The sequence below is a fragment of the Nomascus leucogenys genome, unplaced genomic scaffold (genome assembly GCF_006542625.1).
Source record: "Nomascus leucogenys isolate Asia unplaced genomic scaffold, Asia_NLE_v1 Super-Scaffold_249, whole genome shotgun sequence".
Lineage (NCBI taxonomy): Eukaryota > Metazoa > Chordata > Mammalia > Primates > Hylobatidae > Nomascus > Nomascus leucogenys.
In genome coordinates this window covers 2,866,899-2,888,271 of record NW_022095768.1, presented here as the reverse complement: position 1 = coordinate 2,888,271, position 21,373 = coordinate 2,866,899, and the positions used below count along the sequence as shown (strand labels likewise).

The 21,373-nt window shown below is 37.6% G+C and overlaps 1 protein-coding gene across 9 annotated transcripts in view; it reads left to right on the top strand.

The window, feature by feature from the left end:
- Positions 1-21,373, top strand: part of RHOT1 (ras homolog family member T1) — a 111,871-nt gene that overhangs the window by 56,151 nt on the left and 34,347 nt on the right. For 3 of the 9 annotated variants that reach the window (XM_030807902.1, XM_003279371.4, XM_030807903.1), the window contains exons 12-20: positions 1,818-1,902; positions 2,271-2,416; positions 3,817-3,917; positions 5,626-5,756; positions 6,768-6,851; positions 9,755-9,874; positions 10,946-11,148; positions 12,193-12,288; positions 13,979-14,101. In XM_030807902.1, coding sequence (XP_030663762.1) covers positions 1,818-1,902; positions 2,271-2,416; positions 3,817-3,917; positions 5,626-5,756; positions 6,768-6,851; positions 9,755-9,874; positions 10,946-11,148; positions 12,193-12,288; positions 13,979-14,101 — 1,089 coding nt within the window. Of the gene's footprint in view, positions 1-1,817; positions 1,903-2,270; positions 2,417-3,816; positions 3,918-5,625; positions 5,757-6,767; positions 6,852-9,754; positions 9,875-10,945; positions 11,149-12,192; positions 12,289-13,978; positions 14,102-15,585; positions 15,700-21,373 lie in introns of all 9 variants that reach the window. The other 6 variants (XM_030807905.1, XM_003279370.4, XM_030807906.1 and 3 more) reach the window with 4 other exon arrangements.

The following is a 21,373-nucleotide window of genomic DNA, read 5'->3' as shown; positions in this document are numbered from 1 at the left end:
GCACTCCAGCCCTGGCGACAGAGTGAGACTCCATCTCAAAAAAAAAAAAAAAAAAAGAAATGTCCTTGTGGTCCACCTCCCACTTGTTTGTGGTTCCTTAGAAGTGGGGAGCCTGTCTCATTTTTGTCTTCCTAGTACCTAGCTCAGTACATTTGCTTTTTTTTTTGAGATGGAGTCTCACTCTGTCACCCAGGCTGGAGTGCAGTGGCACAGTCTTGGCTCACTGCAACCTCCGTCTCCTGGGTTCAATCACTTCTCCTGCCTCAGCTTCCCGAGTAGCTGGGATTACAGGTGCATGCCACCACACCCAGCTAATTTTCTTTTTTCTTTTTGAGACAGAGTCTCTCTCTGTCGCCCAGGCTGGAGTGCAGTGGCGCGATCTCGACTCACTGCAAGCTCCACCTCCCGAGTTCACCGACATTCTCCTGCCTCAGCCTCCCAAGTAGCTGGGACTACAGGGACCACGCCCAGCTAATTTTTTTTGTATTTTTAGTAGAGACGGGGTTTCACCGTGTTATCCAGGATGGTCTCGATCTCCTGACCTCGTGATCTGCCCGCCTTGGCCTCCCAAAGTACTGGGATTACAGGCGTGAGCCACCGCGCCTGGCCACACTCAGCTAATTTTCATATTTTTAGTAGAGACGGGGTTTTACCATGTTGGCCAGGCTGGTCTCGAACTCCTGACCTCAAATGATCCACCTGCCACAGCCTCCCAAAGTGCTGGGATTACAGGCATGAGCTACCATGCCCAGCCAGTACATTCGTTTTTTGTTTGTTTTTATGTTCGTTTGTTTGAGACAGGGTCTCATTCTGTCACCCAGGCTAGAGTACAGTGGCACAAACACGGCTCACTGCATCCTTAACCTCCCGGGCTTAACCTGTCCTCCTGCCTCAGCCTCCCCAGTAGCTGGGACTACAAGCATGTGCCACCATGCCTAGTTAATTTTTTAAATTTTTTGTAGAGATGGATTTCACTTTGTTGCCCAGGCTGGTCTTGAACTCCTGGGCTTAAGTGATCCTCCTTGCTTCGGTCTCTCAAATTGCTGGGATTACAGGCATGAGTCACCATGCCCAGCAGTCAGTGCATTTGGTTAATCTTTATTAAACCGAATTTAGGGTGGGTCCAAAAGGTCAAGTCAGGTAGAAATAACTTCTCTTTGCATCATTTTCCACTCATTACAATATAGGAATTAATATGAAGCTCATAAGTATGACTTACAATTTGTAGGAAGAACAAACCCATGACAGGTAAATCAGTATTATTTGTAAATTTTTTATACTAACCTGCTTTTCTGATATTTAAGAAAATGGGCCTGGTACGGTGGCTCATGCCTGTAATCCCAACACTTACTGGGAAGCCAAGGTGGGTGGATTGCTTGAGCCCAGGAGTTTGAGCCAGCCTGGGCAACATGGTGAGACCCCATCTCTACAAAAATACAAAAAATTAGCCAGGCATGGTAGTGTGCGCCTGTGGTCCCAGCTACTCAAGAGGCTGAGATAGGTAGATTGATTGAGCCCAGGAGGTCGAGACTGCAGTGAGCTGTGATCGTGCCTGGGCAACAGAGTGAGACCCTGTCTGAATTTAAAAAAGAGAAAAAGAGAAAATGTTGTTACTTTGGAATGAGCATTATTATGACTCTTCCAAAGAGTGCCAAAATCACTCCAGAGAGTTTCCTTGGGAAAGTCTAAATGATACCAAGTGAAGATATTCTTGTAAATGGTGTTACCTCACAAAAGACTTGTTGCAATTTTATATTAATTTCTTAAATTTTAAAATTTGATTAATGATTTATTTTACTCTTGAATTTTTTTAACAGGCTGAAAATACCTCCTGATTGCACTACTGAATTAAATCATCATGCATATTTGTTTCTCCAAAGCACCTTTGACAAGCATGATTTGGTAAGCCTTTAGCTGTAATTTTCCATAATATATAGTAAAATATTTTTCTATGGATGATATAACTCTGTTCCCTGAGCTATGGGATGTGTATGTTACATAGCCAAAAACTGCTTAACCTCTCTAAGTTAAATTCGCAAAAATATTTTCTGCTGTTTACCTTTGTTGTTTTCTCAAGGTGAAAATGTCTAATTTCTAATAGACTCTCTTATAGGTTTTCGTACATACATGTGAGGAATTTTCTTGATAAAATGTAAAATTTCTTGTCATTTATTAAGTAGTTTTAAAAAGCATAGCTTTACTAGATTGGGGGGCTTTTGAGTTGGGAATTATTAGATATCTAAACATTCTGTATCCTTGTGTTTCTTCAGGATAGAGACTGTGCTTTGTCACCTGATGAGCTTAAAGATTTATTTAAAGTTTTCCCTTACATACCTTGGGGGCCAGATGTGAATAACACAGTTTGTACCAATGAAAGAGGCTGGATAACCTACCAGGGATTCCTTTCCCAGTGGACGTGAGTATAGAGCTCACCTCTTTCCTATAGAGTTACAAATAGTTTAAAATTATGGTGTATTACATTTGTCACTTTGTAAGCTTGTGAAGCCTTATGAAATGCTTCAATCATAATTGCCTCTAAGCAAGATTAGCTGCTGATATCTCTAAGATGAACTATAAATGTTCTATAAATTTATCAGGAAGGGATTGTTTTCTTTTGGATGATGTACAGGGAAAAAGTAGTAAGTCTTATATGAAAATTGAACTACATTTTAGCACTTTTTTTGTTTGATTAAAGGAATTGGAAATGTCATTGCTATTGCACAATTCTTACTCTTTCAGAATATGGGGTGAAGCATATTTTACTTGACACTGAAGACTGCTTTTTTTTGTTATTGTTTGTTTTTAATGAACTCTTTTTTTTTTTTTTTTTTTTTGAGATGGAGTCTCACTCTGTCGCCCAGGCTGGAGTGTAGTGGCGCGATCTTGGCTCACTGCAAACTCTGCCTCCCGGGTTCAAGCCATTCCCCTGCCTCAGCCGTGAGGTTCTTTCACTCAGCACATTGTGGACATTTTTATGTATCAATAAGTATACTTTTATATATCTTAATGTTAAATAATGTGTCACAATATGGGTGTTCTATAACTATCCCATAATTATATATTTTTATCATTTTCGGTTTTTTTTCTACTATCACTAGTATTCTGATGAGGTCTGTTGTAGTTCAGTCTTCAGGTATAGCCTAAGGAGGTTTTTTTTTTTGGTTTGTTTTTAACTTGGAAGGTAGATCACATAAAATATCCCCACTCTATCTAGATTTTACCAGCCACTCACCGCTTATGTTTGTAGCCTTGGTGTTTCTGGGCAGATGGAGTAGAGAGAGGAATTACCCACCATCTTGCATTCTTCTCCCTTTCTTCTCTGCCTTAAGAATGGCAGTGTAGGGCCAGGCAACGTGGCTCATACCTATAATCCTAGCACTTTGGGAGGCCAAGGTGGATGGATCACTTGAGCTCAGGAGTTCGAGACCAGCCTAAGCAACATGGCAAAACCCTATCTCTACTAAAAAATTTTTTTAAATTAAAAAAAAATTAGCCAGACTTGGGGGCACATGCCTGTAGTCCCAGATACTTGGGGGGGGCTGATGCAGGAAGATCACTTGCACCCAGGGGGTCAAGGCTACAGTGAGCCGTGTTTGTGCCATTGCACTCTAGCGTGGACGACAAAGTAAGACCCTATCTTTCAAAAAAAAAGAATGGCAGTGTAAGAAAAACTATGGTTGGGCACATAGGAAATTAAAGTAGTCTAGACAAAAATTATCTAGGTCTGGTGCATAAAGTTTTTTTAGCTATTGGCTTTTTTTCCCCATAAATATTCATTTAGGAACTTTACACGTTTTAAACTCTTTTCTTTCATAGGCTCACGACTTATTTAGATGTACAGCGGTGCCTGGAGTATTTGGGCTATCTAGGCTATTCAATATTGACTGAGCAAGAGTCTCAAGCTTCAGCTATTACAGGTAAGTATCTAGATACTGTTCAGCTCATGATTAGAGATATTTTTTAAGACTCCATTTTCAAATGTAACAAAGAGTAAGAATAAGCTCATCTTCATTAGTCTTCTATCTACGCTCTATTAGTTTTCCTTGTGATCAGATCATTTCTTTTGTGTTGAGGTGCTTGATTTTATTGTTTATGAAAAGAAAGAAAGAGTAGCGACTTTGCTTCAAGTCTACTCCCTGGGGTTACTCCACTGATGAAAATGAGGAAGAGCTGTGGGCATTAAAGGATTTACCAGTTGATCTTGCATTTTAATTTTCTTTAAACATTAAAAATAATGCCTATTAACTGTTTTCTGTATTAATACAGCTTTCACAAATCTTGTAAGCCAGGCATTCTTGCCAAGCAATGGGCACCACTTAAAGTAAACCATATGTATGGAAATAGCAAGTTAAGGAACTGATCATTTCAAGAGTTTCTTATATCCCTGTTGGTGGAAAATCTGCCATATCTTACGGGAAGCCCTAGCACAAGAAGACAGCCTTTCTTAAATTGACAGAGCAGGTACCCTTTAAAATACTTAACCAATTAGACAGTATTTAATTCAACACCAGAGAATAAGAAAACAGTCACTAGCCAGCCATGAGGTTCTTTCACTCAGCACATTGTGGACATTTTTCTGTATCAATAAGTGTACTTTTATATATCTTAATGTTAAATAATGTGTCACAATATGGATGTTCTATAAATTAACTATCCCATAATTATATATTTTTATCATTTTCAGTTTTTTTCTACTATCACTAGTATCTCTGGTGAGGTCTGTTGTAGTTCAGTGTTCAGGTATAGCCTAAGGAGGTTGTTTTTGTTTGTTTGTTTGTTCGTTTGAGAGATGGAGTCTCTCTCTATCACCAGGCTGGAGTGCAGTAATGAGATCTCGACTCACTGCAACCTCCACCTCCTGGGTTCAAGGGATTCACCTGCCTCAGCCTCCCAAGTAGCTGGGACTACAGGCGTGCACCACCATGCCCAGCTAATTTTTGTATTTTTAGTAGAGACGGGGTTTCACCATGTTGGCCAGGATGGTCTCAATCTCTTGACGTTGTGATCTGCCCCCCTTGGCCTCCCACAGTTCTGGGATTACAGGCGTGAGCCACTGCACCTGGCTCTAAGGAGGTCTCTTTACCTCAGGAAGGGATGCCTGCTGTCCTGATGATACAGCATTGTTTTCTGGCATGCCTCTTTTACAGTTTACATTTGAAAGGACTGCTAACCCCAAAGTGTGTGTCCCTTTCCGTTTTATGGATCCAGCTCCAAGAGAGTGCAGATTTGAAATAGCATCTTTTATTTTATAATATGTGACAGTTTATCACAGAAAAAATTAGATGGAATATAATGTTGGCCATATTCTTAGTAATTTTCATTCATTTGTAGGATATTTTCCTTATGAAAATATACTATTTTATGATGAAATAAATGTTTGGTTACTTGAAATTCACATTCCAGTCAACTTTCAGAAATGCGTATTTTCCATTAACTGGGGCCCTTCTGCATTCTGTGTACTTCATTCACATACAGCTTGACTGTTGTACAATATGTTTGTTTATAGATCAGCTACTTCATAAAAATAATAAACAGCAATGCCCTATTTTGCAAAAGGTGGAATGGAGGCTCAGTGAAGCTAAGTGGTACATATTTAGTGGGTTTTTTTATTATTATTATTTTCAGTAACAAGAGATAAAAAGATAGACCTGCAGAAAAAACAAACTCAAAGAAATGTGTTCAGATGTAATGTAATTGGAGTGAAAAACTGTGGGAAAAGTGGAGTTCTTCAGGCTCTTCTTGGAAGAAACTTAATGGTGAGAGTTCTCGTAAAATACAATTTTATCCAACAAATTTTTATAGTTACAAGTTTACATAATGTTTTCATAACCATTGACCTTTTTAGATAATTATTAGAACTCAATGGCCTGTATTAGTCAAGTACAGTCTAAATGTAACAATAATCCTGTTGAACTGTCTTTATCTTTGTTTCATTGATATTAGCTATCATTTGTCTTTTTTTTAACCAGTGTTTAAATGGGCATTATTAAATGACTACAGATGTGAAAGCACCTAACACAGTCCTTGGCATGAAGTAAATGCACAGTAATATTTTGAATTGAATATTGATATCTAGTTCTTACTACTCCCTTGAGTAAGAAGAAGAAGACATATTTCTTTTCTTCTTTTTTTTTCTTTTTTTTTTTTTGAGGCAAGGTGTTGCTCTGTTGCTCAGATTGGAGTTCAGTGACGTGATCATGGCTCACTGCAGCCTCAACCACCTGGGCTTAGGTGATCCTCCCATCTCAGCCCCCAGAGCAGCTGGGACTACAGACGTGAACCACCAGGCCCAGCTAATTTTTGTATTTTTAGTAGAGATGGGGTTTCGCCATGTTGCCCAGGCTGGTCTTGAACTCCTGAGCTCAAGTGATCCTCCCACCTTGGCCTCCCAAAGTGCTGGGATTACAGGCACGTGCCACCATACCCTGCCGACATATTTCTAGATGGGTATTAATCTCGATCAGACCAAATTATAGTATAATGAAGATTGCCAGCAGGTGGCTCTAGAATATACTTTCGGTAATACGGATAGTTTCCTTCCTTTTTAGCTACTGCTTGTACTTTATGCAGAACAAATACATCTTTTATTTTAGGTCTTAAGAACTAAGAAACATAAAATCAATATCTCCTTTGTACTGATAAATAGTACATAGTGTAGGGAAAAATGCCTTTTTATTTATAACACACCTGCACATATACACAGAGGTGTTTGTGTATTGTTGAAAACTAGTTACTGCAGATATTGAGATTTTCGGTTCTGTTTTCAGAGGCAGAAGAAAATTCGTGAAGATCATAAATCCTACTATGCGATTAACACTGTTTATGTGTATGGACAAGAGAAATACTTGTTGGTAAGAAATTCTGTGGTATACAAAAATTACTAATTATTGGGTACATTTTTAAATGACTTTTGAAAACAAATTGGCTTCAATTGAATGACTCTATGTAGAACTTGTGTGTGATTTTTTTTTTAATTTAATTTTTTTTAGAGACACGGTCTCACTATGTTACCCTGGCGAGCTCTTGGGCTCAAGGGATCTCCCACCTCAGCCTCCCAAGTTGCTGGGACTGCAGGCATGTGCCGCCATGCCAAGCTTGATTTTATTTTTTTTCATCTGGCTTATTCATTAGAATTTTAAGTCTTTTGGCTGGGCGTGGTGGCTCACACCTGTAATCCCAGCACTTTGGGAGGCCAAGGCAGGCGGATCACCTGAGGTCGGGAGTTCAAGACCAGCCTGACCAACATGGAGAAACCCCGTCTCTACTAAAAATACAAAATTAGCCAGGCGTGGTGACTCATGCCTGTAATCCCAGCTACTCGGGAGGCTGAGGCAGGAGAATCGCTTGAACCTAGGAGGCGGATGGTGTGGTGAGCTGAGATAACGCCTGCCTGGGCAGCAAGAGCAAAACTCCATCTCCAGAAAAAAAAAAAAAAAAAAAGAATTTTAAGTCTTTTCATCTATGTGATGATTACATAAGTTTAGATATAAATAAAAATTCATCTGTTGGTACACTTAATTGTATGTTAGCTATACCACAATAAGAAAGTTGAAAAAAATGGGCCAGGCGTGGTGGCTCACGCCTGTAATCCCAACACTTTGGGAGGCTGAGTCAGGTGGATCACCTGAGGTCAGGAGTTTGAGACCAGCCTGGCCAACATAGTGAAACCTTGTCTACTGAAAGTACAAAAATTAGCTGGGCGTGGTGGCACGTGCCTGTAATCCCAGGTGTTTAGGAGGCTGAGGCAGGAGAATCACTTGAACCTGGGAGGCGGAGGTTGCAGTGAGCCAAGATTGTGCCACTGCACTCCAGCCTGGACAACAAAGTGAGACTCCGTCTCAAAAAAAAAAAAAAAAAAAAAAGTTGAAAAAACTGAACTCTCCTTTTACTTTCTTCTACTTCTATTTTTTTTTTTTTTTAATTTTACTTTAAGTTCTGGGATACATGTGCAGGTTTGTTGCATAGGTCAACCCATCATCTAAGTTTTAAGACCCGCGTGCATTAGGTATTTGTCCTAATGCTCTCCCTCCCCTTGCCCCTCACCCCCCGGCAGGCCCCTGTGTGTGATGTTCCCCTCCCTGTGTCCATGTGTTCTCATTGTTCAACTCCCACACTTATGAGTGAGAACATACAGTGTTTGGTTTTCTGTTCCTGTGTTAGTTTGCTGAGAATGACAGCTTCCAGTTTCATCCATGTCCCTGCAAAGGACATGAACTCATTCTTTATTTATGGCTGCATACTTCTATTTTTTTAAAAAATTATTTCCTGTACTATTGACTAGAAATTAATATGAAAACCCTGCTAGTGCTTCGTAGTTTGTCTATAATCTGAATCAAGTTTATTTAGCAGGGAAGGGAATATTTAACAAATATGTTAGCCTTAAAAATGTATAGGCAACTCTAGGCACACTGCCTATGGGTTAGCCCTGCTCTGCAAGGAGCAATAAAATCAAACAAACAATAAAAAAAGTACAAAAGAAGGGCTGAAAAGACACTATGAAATACAGCAGAAGGAGGGTTATATGGGCCAGGTGTGGTGGCTCACGCCTGTAATCCCAGCACTTTGGGAAGCCGAGGCGGGTGGATCACCCTAGCCTGACCAACATGGAGAAACCCTGTCCCGGGCTGGTCTCAAACTCCTGGCTCAAGCGATCTGCCCACCTCAGTCTCCCAAAGTGCTGGGATTACAGGTGTGAGCCACAGTGCCCACCCCTGAATTTTACTCTTGTTGGAGATCATTATATCATAGATGGAATATTTAAGAAATTTTATAGTAAGCACTGAAGAGTGGCAGTGAAACAGAATAAAAATGACCTTACTGTAAAGAGTCATTTGCTTTTTGTTTTTTATTAGTGGGGAGAAAAGGTGGTGTGGTAGAAAGAAAATAGATTTGAGAATCATATCTGAGTTTAAATTTTGATTTGATGACTTCTTAGATGTGTACCATGGGCAGCTGACTTAATCTTTCTAGCCCGTCTCCTTATCTGCAGAATGTAACCAATGCATGTAGAGGGCCTGCCCCCACACATTAGTCACTCACTAATACTAGCTTCCATAGAATCTATTTTTTTTTTGAGACAAGGTTTCAGTTTTGTCACCCAGGCTGGAGTGCAGTGGCGTGATCTCGGCTCACTGTAACCTCTGCTTTCCAGGCTCAAGCGATTCTCCTGCCTTAGCCTCCCAACTAGCTGGGACTACAGGCACACGTCACTGTGCCTGGCTAAGCTTCCACAGAATCTTAATCACCATTTTTAGTCTGCAGAATCAGAATATACTTATTTGTCTATACTTTCTTTTTTTTTTTTTTTTTTGAGACGGAGTCTTGCTCTGTCGCCCAGGCTGGAGTGCAGTGGCACAATCTCTGCTCACTGCAAGCTCCGCCTCCCTGGTTCATGCCATTCTCCTGCCTCAGCCTCCCAAGTAGCTGGGACTACAGGCGCTCACCACCACACCCACCTGGCTAATTTGTTTTGTATTTTTAGTATAGGCAGGGTTTCACTATGTTGGCCACGCTGGTCTCAAACTCCTGACCTCGTGATCCGCCCGCCTCGACCTCCCAAAGTGCTGGGATTACAAGCGTGAGCCACTATGCCTGGCCTTTTCTATCCTTTCTACTTTTAAAAATGGCCTGAAAAGTTATGCTTAACCAGTACTTTTAAAGTTAGGAAGTCCAGGGAAGGAAGTGATAAGCTATCATGACTGAATATATCAATATTATGATACTTATATTTTTCATTATCTTTTTCTTTTACAAGTTGCATGATATCTCAGAATCGGAATTTCTGACTGAAGCTGAGATCGTTTGTGATGTTGTGTGCCTGGTATATGATGTCAGCAATCCCAAATCCTTTGAACACTGTGCCAGGATTTTTAAGGTTTGTTGCTCCTATAGACTGTGACTGAACGTAACTTCATATGGACTTTCTATGGAATTGCAGTGTGGTGTTTCCTAACCACAAAAATGCAACAAAATCATGCGTATTTTAAAAATACATACATCTTTACCCTGTTCCTAAAGGTTCTGGTTTTGTTCTAAAGTGGTAGAGTCTCAGACATATATATTTCTAAAAGTTTTCGACATGTGATTCTGAGGTGCATTCCTGATTGAGAACTTTTATATTAATGCAAGGTCTTCCTGGCTGTTAAAGTTACATATGTCTGCCTTCTCTCTGATGAAAAAAGAGTAGTACATATGGATTATATATTGCCAAATATACCAAGAATAACAGCCAGAGGAAAGGGATAAACCTGAAGCTTAGAAAGTCTGTCAGTCACTTAGGGATTATCAATAAGATTCAATAGGAGTAAAATGCTGTATGTACAAAGGTGTTTATTCTAGCATTGTTTTTAATAGGAAAAAACTGGAAATAAGATGGCTAACAATGAACGATGATTTACTGAAGTAAGATAAAATAATCTAGTGGAATATCAGGCAATATTTAAATTAAAAAATAAATTAAAAATAAACGTAAAATTAAGAATAGTTTTGAATTCTGAAGAATATGGAGGACACAGTATTACATTTTTCAGTGGTTATGTCCAGCATGACTGCAACTGTACAAACACACATATAAATGCATGTGCTCAAGGACTAGAGGTGATATTAAAAAATGAAAGTAGTTTTTATAAAAGAATTTAGGTGGATTTCTTTATATTTCAAAATATGTGTGTTTCATGTGTGTTTTTAATTACATGTTTTTTTTAATTGTAATAAATCTAAAGAATCAGTATAGTCTGTTTTGTCATCAGCACTGGAAAAGTGGTCTGGATCTTATTTATTATATGAGATTTACCTAGACCACTGCCAATCTTTGCCTTTTGGTTCATTTTTTCACTTTGAAACTACTGTTGCTTTGCCCATCTGGAGGAAATGCTTGGTTCACATTTAATTAAATAGTAATTTTTGATGTTATTATCAGATTTTGATTTCATTTTTTATTCCATAGCAACACTTTATGGACAGCAGAATACCTTGCTTAATCGTAGCTGCAAAGTCAGACCTGCATGAAGTTAAACAAGAATATAGTATTTCACCTACTGATTTCTGCAGGAAACACAAAATGCCTCCACCACAAGCCTTCACTTGCAATACTGCTGATGCCCCCAGTAAAGATATCTTTGTTAAATTGACAACAATGGCCATGTATCCGTAAGTACTTGCTCTGTCTTCATTTTCATGTTGCATGGTTCATAACATTGCATGCCATTATTAGCCATGAAGGGAATATCTTTGTCACATAGGAATTGTTCAGCAACAGAAAGATACTTTGTAATGAGAAGGTACAAATTTGAGTAAATGCAAGTTTGGTTTGAATGCCATAATAAAATGATATAAAAAGTGCTTCTGGCAATATCTGTATATTTTTGAGCAGGCTGTAACTATCTTAATAGAATAGTACAATAAAACACAACCCCCTACCCAGCATTAAAAAATAGTTTTACTGGAATAAAATGGGGTTGGCATCATGTTGTTTTATGCTTATAAAGCATTTTCATATGAACAGAAAGTTTATATTTTTCTGTTTTTGACGTTAGGTATATGAAGTTTTCTAAAATCTTTTATTAATTTTTGTTGAAATTATGGGTATGCTTGAGTTAGGATATGTCTTTTTTAAGTGCTGTAAAGAGTAGTTGTAATTGGAATTTCTACTGTATAAATGTTTTACATTAAGTGTTATGAGCCACAAATTTCATGTACATTTATTATATATCTATACATGCATATGCACAAGCACATAACTGTGGTCATCTCTGTAGTTTACTAACTGCCTTAAAATTGCATGGTTCTTAATGGCATTTGCCTCAAGTAGTGTGTTTGTATAAATTCTGTTTTGTAACAAAATAGTTTTTCAGGCAGTGCGTTTCTCAGGACTTTATAGCTTATTCTACTTATTCTTATGTTAGTCTCTAAATTATTTTTCTTCTTATGAAAACTACAGTGTAACATAGAGTAATAATCAAACATTGCTATAAACCAAGAATGACATTTTTCAAAAAGGTGTTGATTTGTACAGATTTTTAATGTCAGAGTTAACTTTACTGCTATTTTATTACCTAATACTTTTTTTAGATGCAACAAACCCTCGAATTTCTATTTGTATTCGAAGACAAGTCATTCCTATTATTATAGAATAACCAAAACCTTATTTATGTTTTACCTTTACTTTAAAACTCTCATGTATGTTATCTACAGAGAGGATCATTACAGAGACAGACTCTCCCGAGACATGGGCCACACTGATAGAATAGAGAATTTGAGAAAAATCTGGGTCTTTCTAAAAACTGCTTTGTAAGTTACTTTTTCTTTATGACTTCTGTGGGATTTTGTTGATATTTTCTTAGAGAATGACCAAATCTCCTTTCCTGCCATAATTAACATTTAGTAATTATGTAGAAACGCACTGCTTGGTCAGGCTTCCTGCCTAGCTGTATATTACGTTGTCTTCCCTACTACATAAATGTACTTCTTTAATCTTGTAATTACAGTAACTGCAACTGTGTTTTTACATCTGCATTTTTAAAACATTTTACTGTAATTCTGTTGTGTGTGTGTGTGTGTGTGTGTGTGTTATATGATAAATGTACATACATGGACTACTTGTTTATATGGTTAATCCCAAACTACTTCTCATGAAGCATCTCCCTGTTGCTAAGCATACTTTGCATCTCTCCTTTTTGGTGGGTGGAGCCTTGTGTATGTTAAAGAATCAGATTTGATTTATAAAATAACAGATGGATTCCAGTATGACAGCTGGCGGTGACTTAGTAGCAGTGATTTGTTCCTCATCACAAGTCAAAAAAAATGAAAAAAAAAAAGAAAAAGGAATGTCTTGAGCCTATACAAGTTTTTTTTTTTTTTAAATTAATTCTTGTTTTTCTTCATGTTGGGAATTAGGCATTATTGGAATGCTGCTAATCGTCACAATCGTGCCACCATGTGCTGTGGTCTCATCAGATCTCATAAGCTAAGCCAAGTCAGATTGGGCCAGTCTTTTGACTGAGAAGCCTATAAAAAAATGTTCAGGTGTTACAGGAAGTGATGTCATTGATTCATCAGGCGGCGCTCTTCTGAGTGGGTTCTGAACCAGTACCTCTTCATGGGTGGTGTGATGGCTTTGTATGAATGAGTGGCTCTGACCACTGAACAGTCATTGGAGACCCCCTACTTTGGTAGTTAGAGCCGAGGTGAAATGGGTTGCCCCCTGTGCCTGCACCAACTAGTGCAACTCTCCTCAACCAGAAAGGAGTCAGAAAGCCTCCCTAAATTTCATATCTAATTTCAACTGGATCCATTGTTAATTTTTACATCCTTACCCAGAGTTTCATATTGTCATATATAGCTGCTGTGTTTGGGTAGCAGATGAAATCAACCCTATATTTTATTTGAGTAGAAATTTATAAAGCACCTTGATTTAGTTCCTTTGAGAGCCAGGGTGCTTGATGAATTAAAGACCTTGTTGTTCACATCTTCTCAGGGTTGAATATACTTGTCTTTTGGCTCATTTGTATATTTATCATTCTTCTCCTTCCTGGTTTTCAGGCATGTGTGTATGTGAGGGAGGAGGAGGAGGGAATGGTTATTTAAACGCTAGCAAACTTTGTCCTTTTGGTGGGTGCTTATGGCTTACTCAGTTTTTCTTTTTATTTATTTAGACGAGGGTGCCATCTATTGCTGTGCATATTTATTCCACAAAAATTCATGTAATAATAATTCCATCCCCCCTCCAAAAAAAGCAAAAGTATCAGCTAATTTTCCCTAGATTTTCTACAGGGAGGGAGGAGGAAACTATTACTATTTATTATGTTTTTGGTAAATGTGGAATTCTGCACAACTTTAGCATGCCCCATACTGTCCTTTTCCTTTCTACAAAGAGTGTTGCTTATGCCTAAGTCTTTTTTTTTTTAAAGTTGGCACACCCTGACTTGTGCCATATTTGTAAGTAAGAACTCAACTCCTGTCCTTCTGTGTGTTTTCGCAGCCATGCCCGGTTACGCTGTATGTGCACCTGCAACAGGTGTACATTTTGCATCTGTCAGAACTTCCTCAACTCAGACTTGCTGCAATCTGTAAAGAACAAAATCTTCACTGCAGTTCTTAACAGGTTCTTAACTTTATTTACTGGGTACCAGGCATTCTGTTAAAATACAAAAGAAAAAAGCGGATAACTATTTATTATACAGACACTCACTACAAAGACAAGCTGACTGATGCCCAACTAACTTCCACTAAAATTCTCACTGTGATGACAATGTTTAGTTTTGGCAAGCATCCTTAATAATGTTTTTAAATTAATAGGTATATTTAGAGGACTATAAAATAAGATTTTGGATGTTTTTTTCATAAGGAAGATAAATCATCTTTCCTATTAAAAGATAATATGTATAGGGAAATTAAAATTTTTTGGCTGTGAGTTAATAAATTAGGACTTTTATAGTAAAGAAAAGACACATTAATCCAAATGAAAGATATTATATTATACTGTGCTCAGCTTACATTGAAATAATATATCTCATTAAAACCATAGTAATGCAAACAGTATTTTGAGTTTGAAAAAATATTCTATGCTTGAAACCATTTATAATTATAATCTGCTTTTAAGTACCTGGAGTGTTTATTTGAAAGAACATGGTTTCTAGACATGAGGATAATAACCAACTTTAAGAACTCAAAGGAATATGGAAAAGAGAAAAAGATCTGTAGTACTGTTTTTTTAGGCCTTTATAATTGAACCAAAAGCATGAAGTAATCCTATGAAGTAATACACTTTTAAGAAAGAAAGAGAAAAAAAAAAGGATGCATATATTCCCTCAAAGCAATAATCTTGGAAGGTTGTATTCTTATTCTGATCATGCTACCTTTGTTCAAATCAGTTTTACATTTTTTGAGCATTTAAGAGCTGAATACTAATTTGTACCTGATGTCATATGTGTATGCATTAGGTTTTTGAAATCATTTGAAAGTCACTGGGAGCTGGGCTTGATTAAGATCAAGCTAAATATTCAATTTTGGTTAGAAATGGGTCAGTTATTTGGCTCACCAGTGGACACTCACTGAGGGCTAGACTTTAACTGTATCAAATGACCATAGTTTGTATCCACCAGCAATATAGTGGATGTGTCTATGAAACAGTTAGTTTATTTCTTCTGTGAGTCAGAAACTGATTTTGAAGGCATTCTAAGAGTTTCAGTGATGTTTTGAGCACCAGCAGCTCTGGAATAAGAATGCAACCATCTCAGGTGACTGCTTTGAAGGGATCACCACACTCATTTGGTGGCAAAGTTCTGCTTCTGTGCTTTAGCACCTTGTAAAGTAGTAACATAGACAGATTCTCTCATGATGACTGACAGAAAATGCAAGGCTAGTTCAAACCAAACAACACTCAGGTGCTCCAGTGTTGGGAATCGTTGAGTTGGAAGAGATTCTAGAATTCATCTGGCCTAACCTCCTGTTAGAATGCCTTCCTGCAAGCCTTCCTGAGAGAGTGCTGTTTATCTGCTGATGGCTTGCCTCATTGGAAAGCATTTTTTCTTTTGCTTTTATAATTTTTTTTAACTAAATGTTTTCCCTATAACTTTCTCTCTTTAGTTTTAGTTCTGCCCTTTAGAACAACATACGACTATTCTACTCCCTCTTCAACATAGCAATCCTTCAGGCATTTGAAGACGGCCATCATGTCTCCCCTAATTTTCTCTTCTCCAGGTAGAACATCCCCATTTCTTTCAGCCTTTTCTTAAATTAGATGGTTTAGTGAACTTATCATTCCTGGTTGTCTTCATCTGAAAGCCCCTTAGGTTTTCACAGTACCTCTTAAAAGGTGCCACCAAGAATAGAAAGCAGTGTTGCAGTTGTAGTGCGACTAGTCCAGAACAGTGGGCAGCTGTGTTTCACAATTAGGACAGCATCTGTCTAGGACATGAATTAACTTTTTGGCAGTCCCATCCCACTGTTGACATATACTGTCCTGGGGCTAATTAAAGTCAGATGTTTTTCATATGAAGAGACAGATGTCTCCTCCTTTCTAATGTGTATTTGACATTTTTTAGTTGATGCTTTAAATCTAAATGCAGATACATATATATCTCTATTGAATGTCATATTCTTCCTTTTGACCCATTTGTTCTAGCTCAGTCATTTCAAACATTATTTCTGTCATTTGTCCCATTATATATCTCTCTAAGCATTGTGTTATTTGCAAATTTGGTAGATATGTACTGTTTTTCAAGTTACTGATAAAAAATGATGTTGAATACCCAGAGGTTGGAGAGAGAGAGAGTGCTAAACTGAGCAAGCCCTATAGTGTTCCACCAGAGAACTCTTTGTCAATGACAGGTTCAAAATTCTTGGGGAAGGATTTTTCAGTCAATGAAAAATATGTTATTATCCAGCCCACATTTTATCTTCCCGTCTTATCAGATATTTCATGAAGGATTTTTCTAAAATCAGTATATAATTTCTTCTATATTCCTCTGATCTACTAATATAATTTTATCTAATTAACAAGCAACATATATTTGATGTCTTATTTTGGTGAACTCACCTTGGCTCCCCGTAATTGCTGGTCACAAACCACCTATTTTATTACCTATTCTAGAAACTCTTGATTGTCCGTAATTACAGATTGATTCATTGTCTATGTCCCTGGTGACAATTTTATTCCTAGATTGGTTTAGTTAGCTTTCAAATAAAATTGATTTAGTTAGCTTTCAAATGAAATAGGACAGATGTGCATTAAATGAATAATATTGCACATAGTAAATTATACAGTGGCCCTCAAAGAGAAATCAGTAAGTTTTGGTCATATCTATTTATAAACTGGTAGTAATTTAATGGTAATGTCAGCACACATCCTGACATCTGGTAATCAAGAATGGAAAGAATGAAAACGACAAGTAGAGGAACCAGTATACTTTTCAAACACTCCTTCCTTATCTCCGTTAGTATTTCAATCATTTAAGAGAAGTACAGTGGAATTTTAGGGGCTGCGTATTGGAGTTTCTTCTAGTTTATGAAAGGTAAGTAAGATAGGTAGGTGGGGGCCAAAAACTCAGTGCCCACAAGTCCTGGATGGATAATGTAAAAGAATGAAGGTGGCCAAGTATAAGAAACAAGGAGAGGTGGGGACTGTGACAGGCACTGTCTAAAAGAGGCAGCCACCACTCAGCTCTGGCCATTTGTTGTTGTACAGGTCTGGTGTTGCCAGGTTTTCTGGTTTTACAAGAGACTGGAAATCAAGGCTTTGGTGTGAAATTTCCAGATATTTAGAGATTAGCAATTAATTAACAAATTTTTAAAGTACTAATCAGAACAAAGCATGTTTATAGTCCACCAGCTTGCAACCTCAGTCTTAAGGTGTGGCCTAGTGAAAATGGAGGCCAAGGAAAAGGACACCTACAGAATGAAAATGTCTCTGGTCCCATCACCACCACCACCACTTTACTCCTTTCCCATGAAAAATTTGAAAAAGTTATTGGGTGGTGGGATGAGAATGGAACCACCTTTCCCTGTTACTTCTCAGGTTTTGGCAGCTGTTATTAGTTGGTCACTATTGGTTTCCTGTGTTAGACATATCCTAATGTTAGGCACAAAAAAGATTGATTGACTAATTAAGTAAAAGTCATTTAAAATTTTTTCACTTACTTTATTCATAGGGAGGGTTCTCACCTAACACTAGGTCCTAAGTCTTTGTTTTTAGATATCAGAACTACCATGCTTAGTGTTTGATTTAGAATTGTGAAAGAGCAGTTCTAAATGGCTTGTCTTTTTTTTTTCTTTTTTTTTTTTTTTGAGATGGAGTCTCACCCTGCCACCCAGGCTGGAGTGCAGTGGCATGATCTCAGCTCACTGCAACCTCTGCCTCCCAGGTTCAAGTGATTCTCGTGCCTCAGCCTCCGGAGTAGCTGGGACCACAGGCATGTGCCACCTTGCCCGGCTAATTTTTGTATTTTTAGTTTCGCCATGTCTCAAACTGGTCTCGAACTCCTGACCTCAGGTGGTCTGCCCGCCTTAGCCTCCCAAAGTGCTGGGATTACAGGTGTGAGCCACCGCACCCAGCTGTCATTTTTATTTAAGTAAAAAGTTTCATCGAATGTCTACAAATAATTAAATTAGTAGACAAGTATTGGTCTCAAATCAGCACATTGTTTTAGTGTGCTTGTAAAAATTTTGGTCACTGAAATAGAAATTACTACCAGATATGATACATGTTTGAGACCACATTCTCTTATTACCCCACTCTCCCCTAACCCCACCTTGATGTGATTTATTCATTCAGAGTACTTAAGTACCTGCTTTGAATAGGAACCTGCTGTGAACTGGGGCAAAATTTGAAAATGAAGAATACATGGAACCTGCCTTTAAGCATCTTTCTAAATATTATTTCTCTAAGAAAAACATTTTTAAACTTTGGTTATATTTTCAGTGATGTTAGTCTTTCATGCTAAAAAGGAAAGTGCTATATAACCTGATAATGAATTTAGGCAGTTTCAAGAGGTTAATTTCTGCAAGTGTTTTTCCTTTTATGAGAAAAAAATTGTCTTTTTTCTTGAACTTATTTACTAGACACTATATATTTTAAATATAGAAAGAATGAATTAAAAATGTTTATTTCCAATTTAATTGAATGTATATTAACTTTGATATGTGAGAGTAGTGTTAAACACACATCTATCTCACATGTAATCTTTCTCTTGGTAATTATGATCTCACTCAGATCTGGATAGGTTTATGTTTTACTTTAGACTAATTTATGAATAACTGGAATTATTTGAATTTAAATACATGTGGAGGATGATTAACATGTGGTCAGATGATTTTAATCTTTGGGACTGCTTTCATTTCAAGTGGTATAAATTATGTTACTGGAGAAAAAGACCTTTTGAATATATTTTAAATTTTAAATATCTTTTAAATTTGAAAGTGATTATATATAGATGAGCTTGATTGTTGGTTTGAACTACCCAGGATTTTTATTTATTAAGTATTTATTACTCTGACTTGAGAACACTCCTGCTTTGCATGAGAATGTTACTAGATTGTAGTGTGTCGTGAACTTGAATTTGTCCTTTTTTTTTAGGTATTTGTTTTCATTTGTTTGTTTGTGTCACTTAGTCATTTTTTAATACTCTCAATCTCCTTCCCAGCTAGGTTTTTGTGTATAATCTCACCACTTCTAACCTGTTATTTAATCAAATATTGCTTATTTTACAGTTTATTATTTGGGCGTGATTTCCTTTGTGCATATTTTGGTTTTAGGATTTCTTTCATTCTATTTTATTATTTGCATTAGCCATATAAGTTGTTGGTTCATGTTACTTCTTAAGTTCAGTAGCAGCATTTTATTTTGACAACCAAGTGCATAGTTCACACTGAATATTTACAGAGACCCAAAAGTATGATGGATAGACATCATACCTATTGCATTTTTTACCCTATTTATAATGTATTTTTAGATTAAATATATGTGTGACTTTTAAGCCACTCATTAATGACTTACTTCATTTACCCATATTGCTTTAATAATCACCCAAGTTCTTCCTTTATGTAGTTTGAATTCGTTACTTGATATAGGAGCCCTTTGTTGAAGAAAGGATTTTATTTTTGTCAGACAAAAATGAACTGCTTTTTCATAGGATTGCCTTACGAAGAGGATAGGTTTCTAAAAATCTTAATGTTGTTAAATGTTGGAAATCTAAGAGTCCTTGGGATATTACGTTATAGTAAAATATTTTATCCAAGAAGTCCTGCTTTAGTTTCTTATGAAACTTATTTATTTCCTTGTATGAAGGTCCTTATAAGACTGTTTGTGAATTTGTATACATAGTCATATATTTAAAGTTATACAAGAGTTTATTTATAGATTTTCATTAAGTAAGCTGCTGCTGCTTATAATTTTTAAATTTTTTGTCATTTGGTTAATATATTAAAGGACATGACAAGGTGAAGTTTGCCTTATCTGATCTTTAAGTATTACTAGTTAACATATAGATATTGGAGTGTTTCCTTCGTATTCATGATCATCTGTGAATTCAGATTCTTCTAATGCTTGGTGAAGCATTTCTTGACATTAGTGCACACCTGTGTCCTTTCCCAAAGTATGTTACTATTTAGGCGTGCTCAGTTAACAGCTTGCTTATGGTTTGTGTTGAAGCTGCTAGACACTGTATATTGATTCCTTAACCTATTTTATCCTATTAAATATTTATCCTAATAAATATCCTATTAAAATATTTTATGCCTATTGGCTCAGTTAGGAGAATTGTCCTTATTAAAATTGTTATTAGCAGTAGTGGCATTATTTTTAAAAGTAGGTACAGAAAATATGGCCAGGCGCCGTGGCTCACGCCTGTAATCCCAGCACTTTGGGAGGCCGAGGAGGGTGGATCACAAGGTCAAGAGATTGAGACCATCCTGGCCAACATGGTGAAACCCCGTCTCTAGTAAAAATACAAAAATTAGGTGGGCGTGGTGGTGCGCACCTGTAGTCCCAGCTACTCGGGAGGCTGAAGCAGGAGAATTGCTTGAACCCGGGAGGTGGAGGTTGCAGTGAGCCAAGATCGCACCACTGCACTCCAGCCTGGTGACAGAGCAAAAAAAAAAAAAAAGAAAGAAAAGAAAAAATACTTCACCAGATTGAAACATTTGGAGAAATAGAAGCAGAGAGTCCAGAAGACTTTTTTTTAATTTTTAATATTTTATTTTATTTATTTATTTATTTATTTATTTTGAGATAGAGTCTCACTCTGTTGCCCAGGCTGCAGTGCAGTGGCCCTATCTCAGCTCATCGCAACCCCCACCTCCCAGGTTCAAGCGATTCTCCTGCCTCAGCCCCCCAAGTAGCTGGGATTACAGGTATGCACCACCACACCTGGCTAATTTTTTGTAGAGACGGGTTTCACCATGTTGGCGAGGCTGATCTCTAACTCCTAACCTCATGTGATCTGGCTTCTTCTGCCTCCCAAAGTGCTGGGATTACAGGCATGGGCCACCATGCCCCTCCTCAGAAGACTTTTTTTTTAAGTGGAGTATTTGAAAATAGAAAAGGGCCAAGTGCAGTGGCTCGTGCTTCTAATCCCAGCACTTTGGGAGGCCAAGACAGGAGGATCACTTGAGCTCAGGAGTTCAGGACCAGCCTGGGTCACAAAGTGAGAGCCTGTTTCTACAAAAAATAAAAAAAAATGAAAACATTTTTTAAAAAAAGCTGGGTGTGATGGCTCACACCTGTGGTCCCAGCTACATAGGAGATTGAGGTGAGAGGTTTGCTTGAGCCCAGGAGGTCAAAGCTGTAGTGAGCTGTGTCTGTGCCAGTGTACTCTAGCCTGGGTGACACAATGAGATCCTGTCTCAAAAAAAAAAAAAAAAAAAACAGAGCTGAACA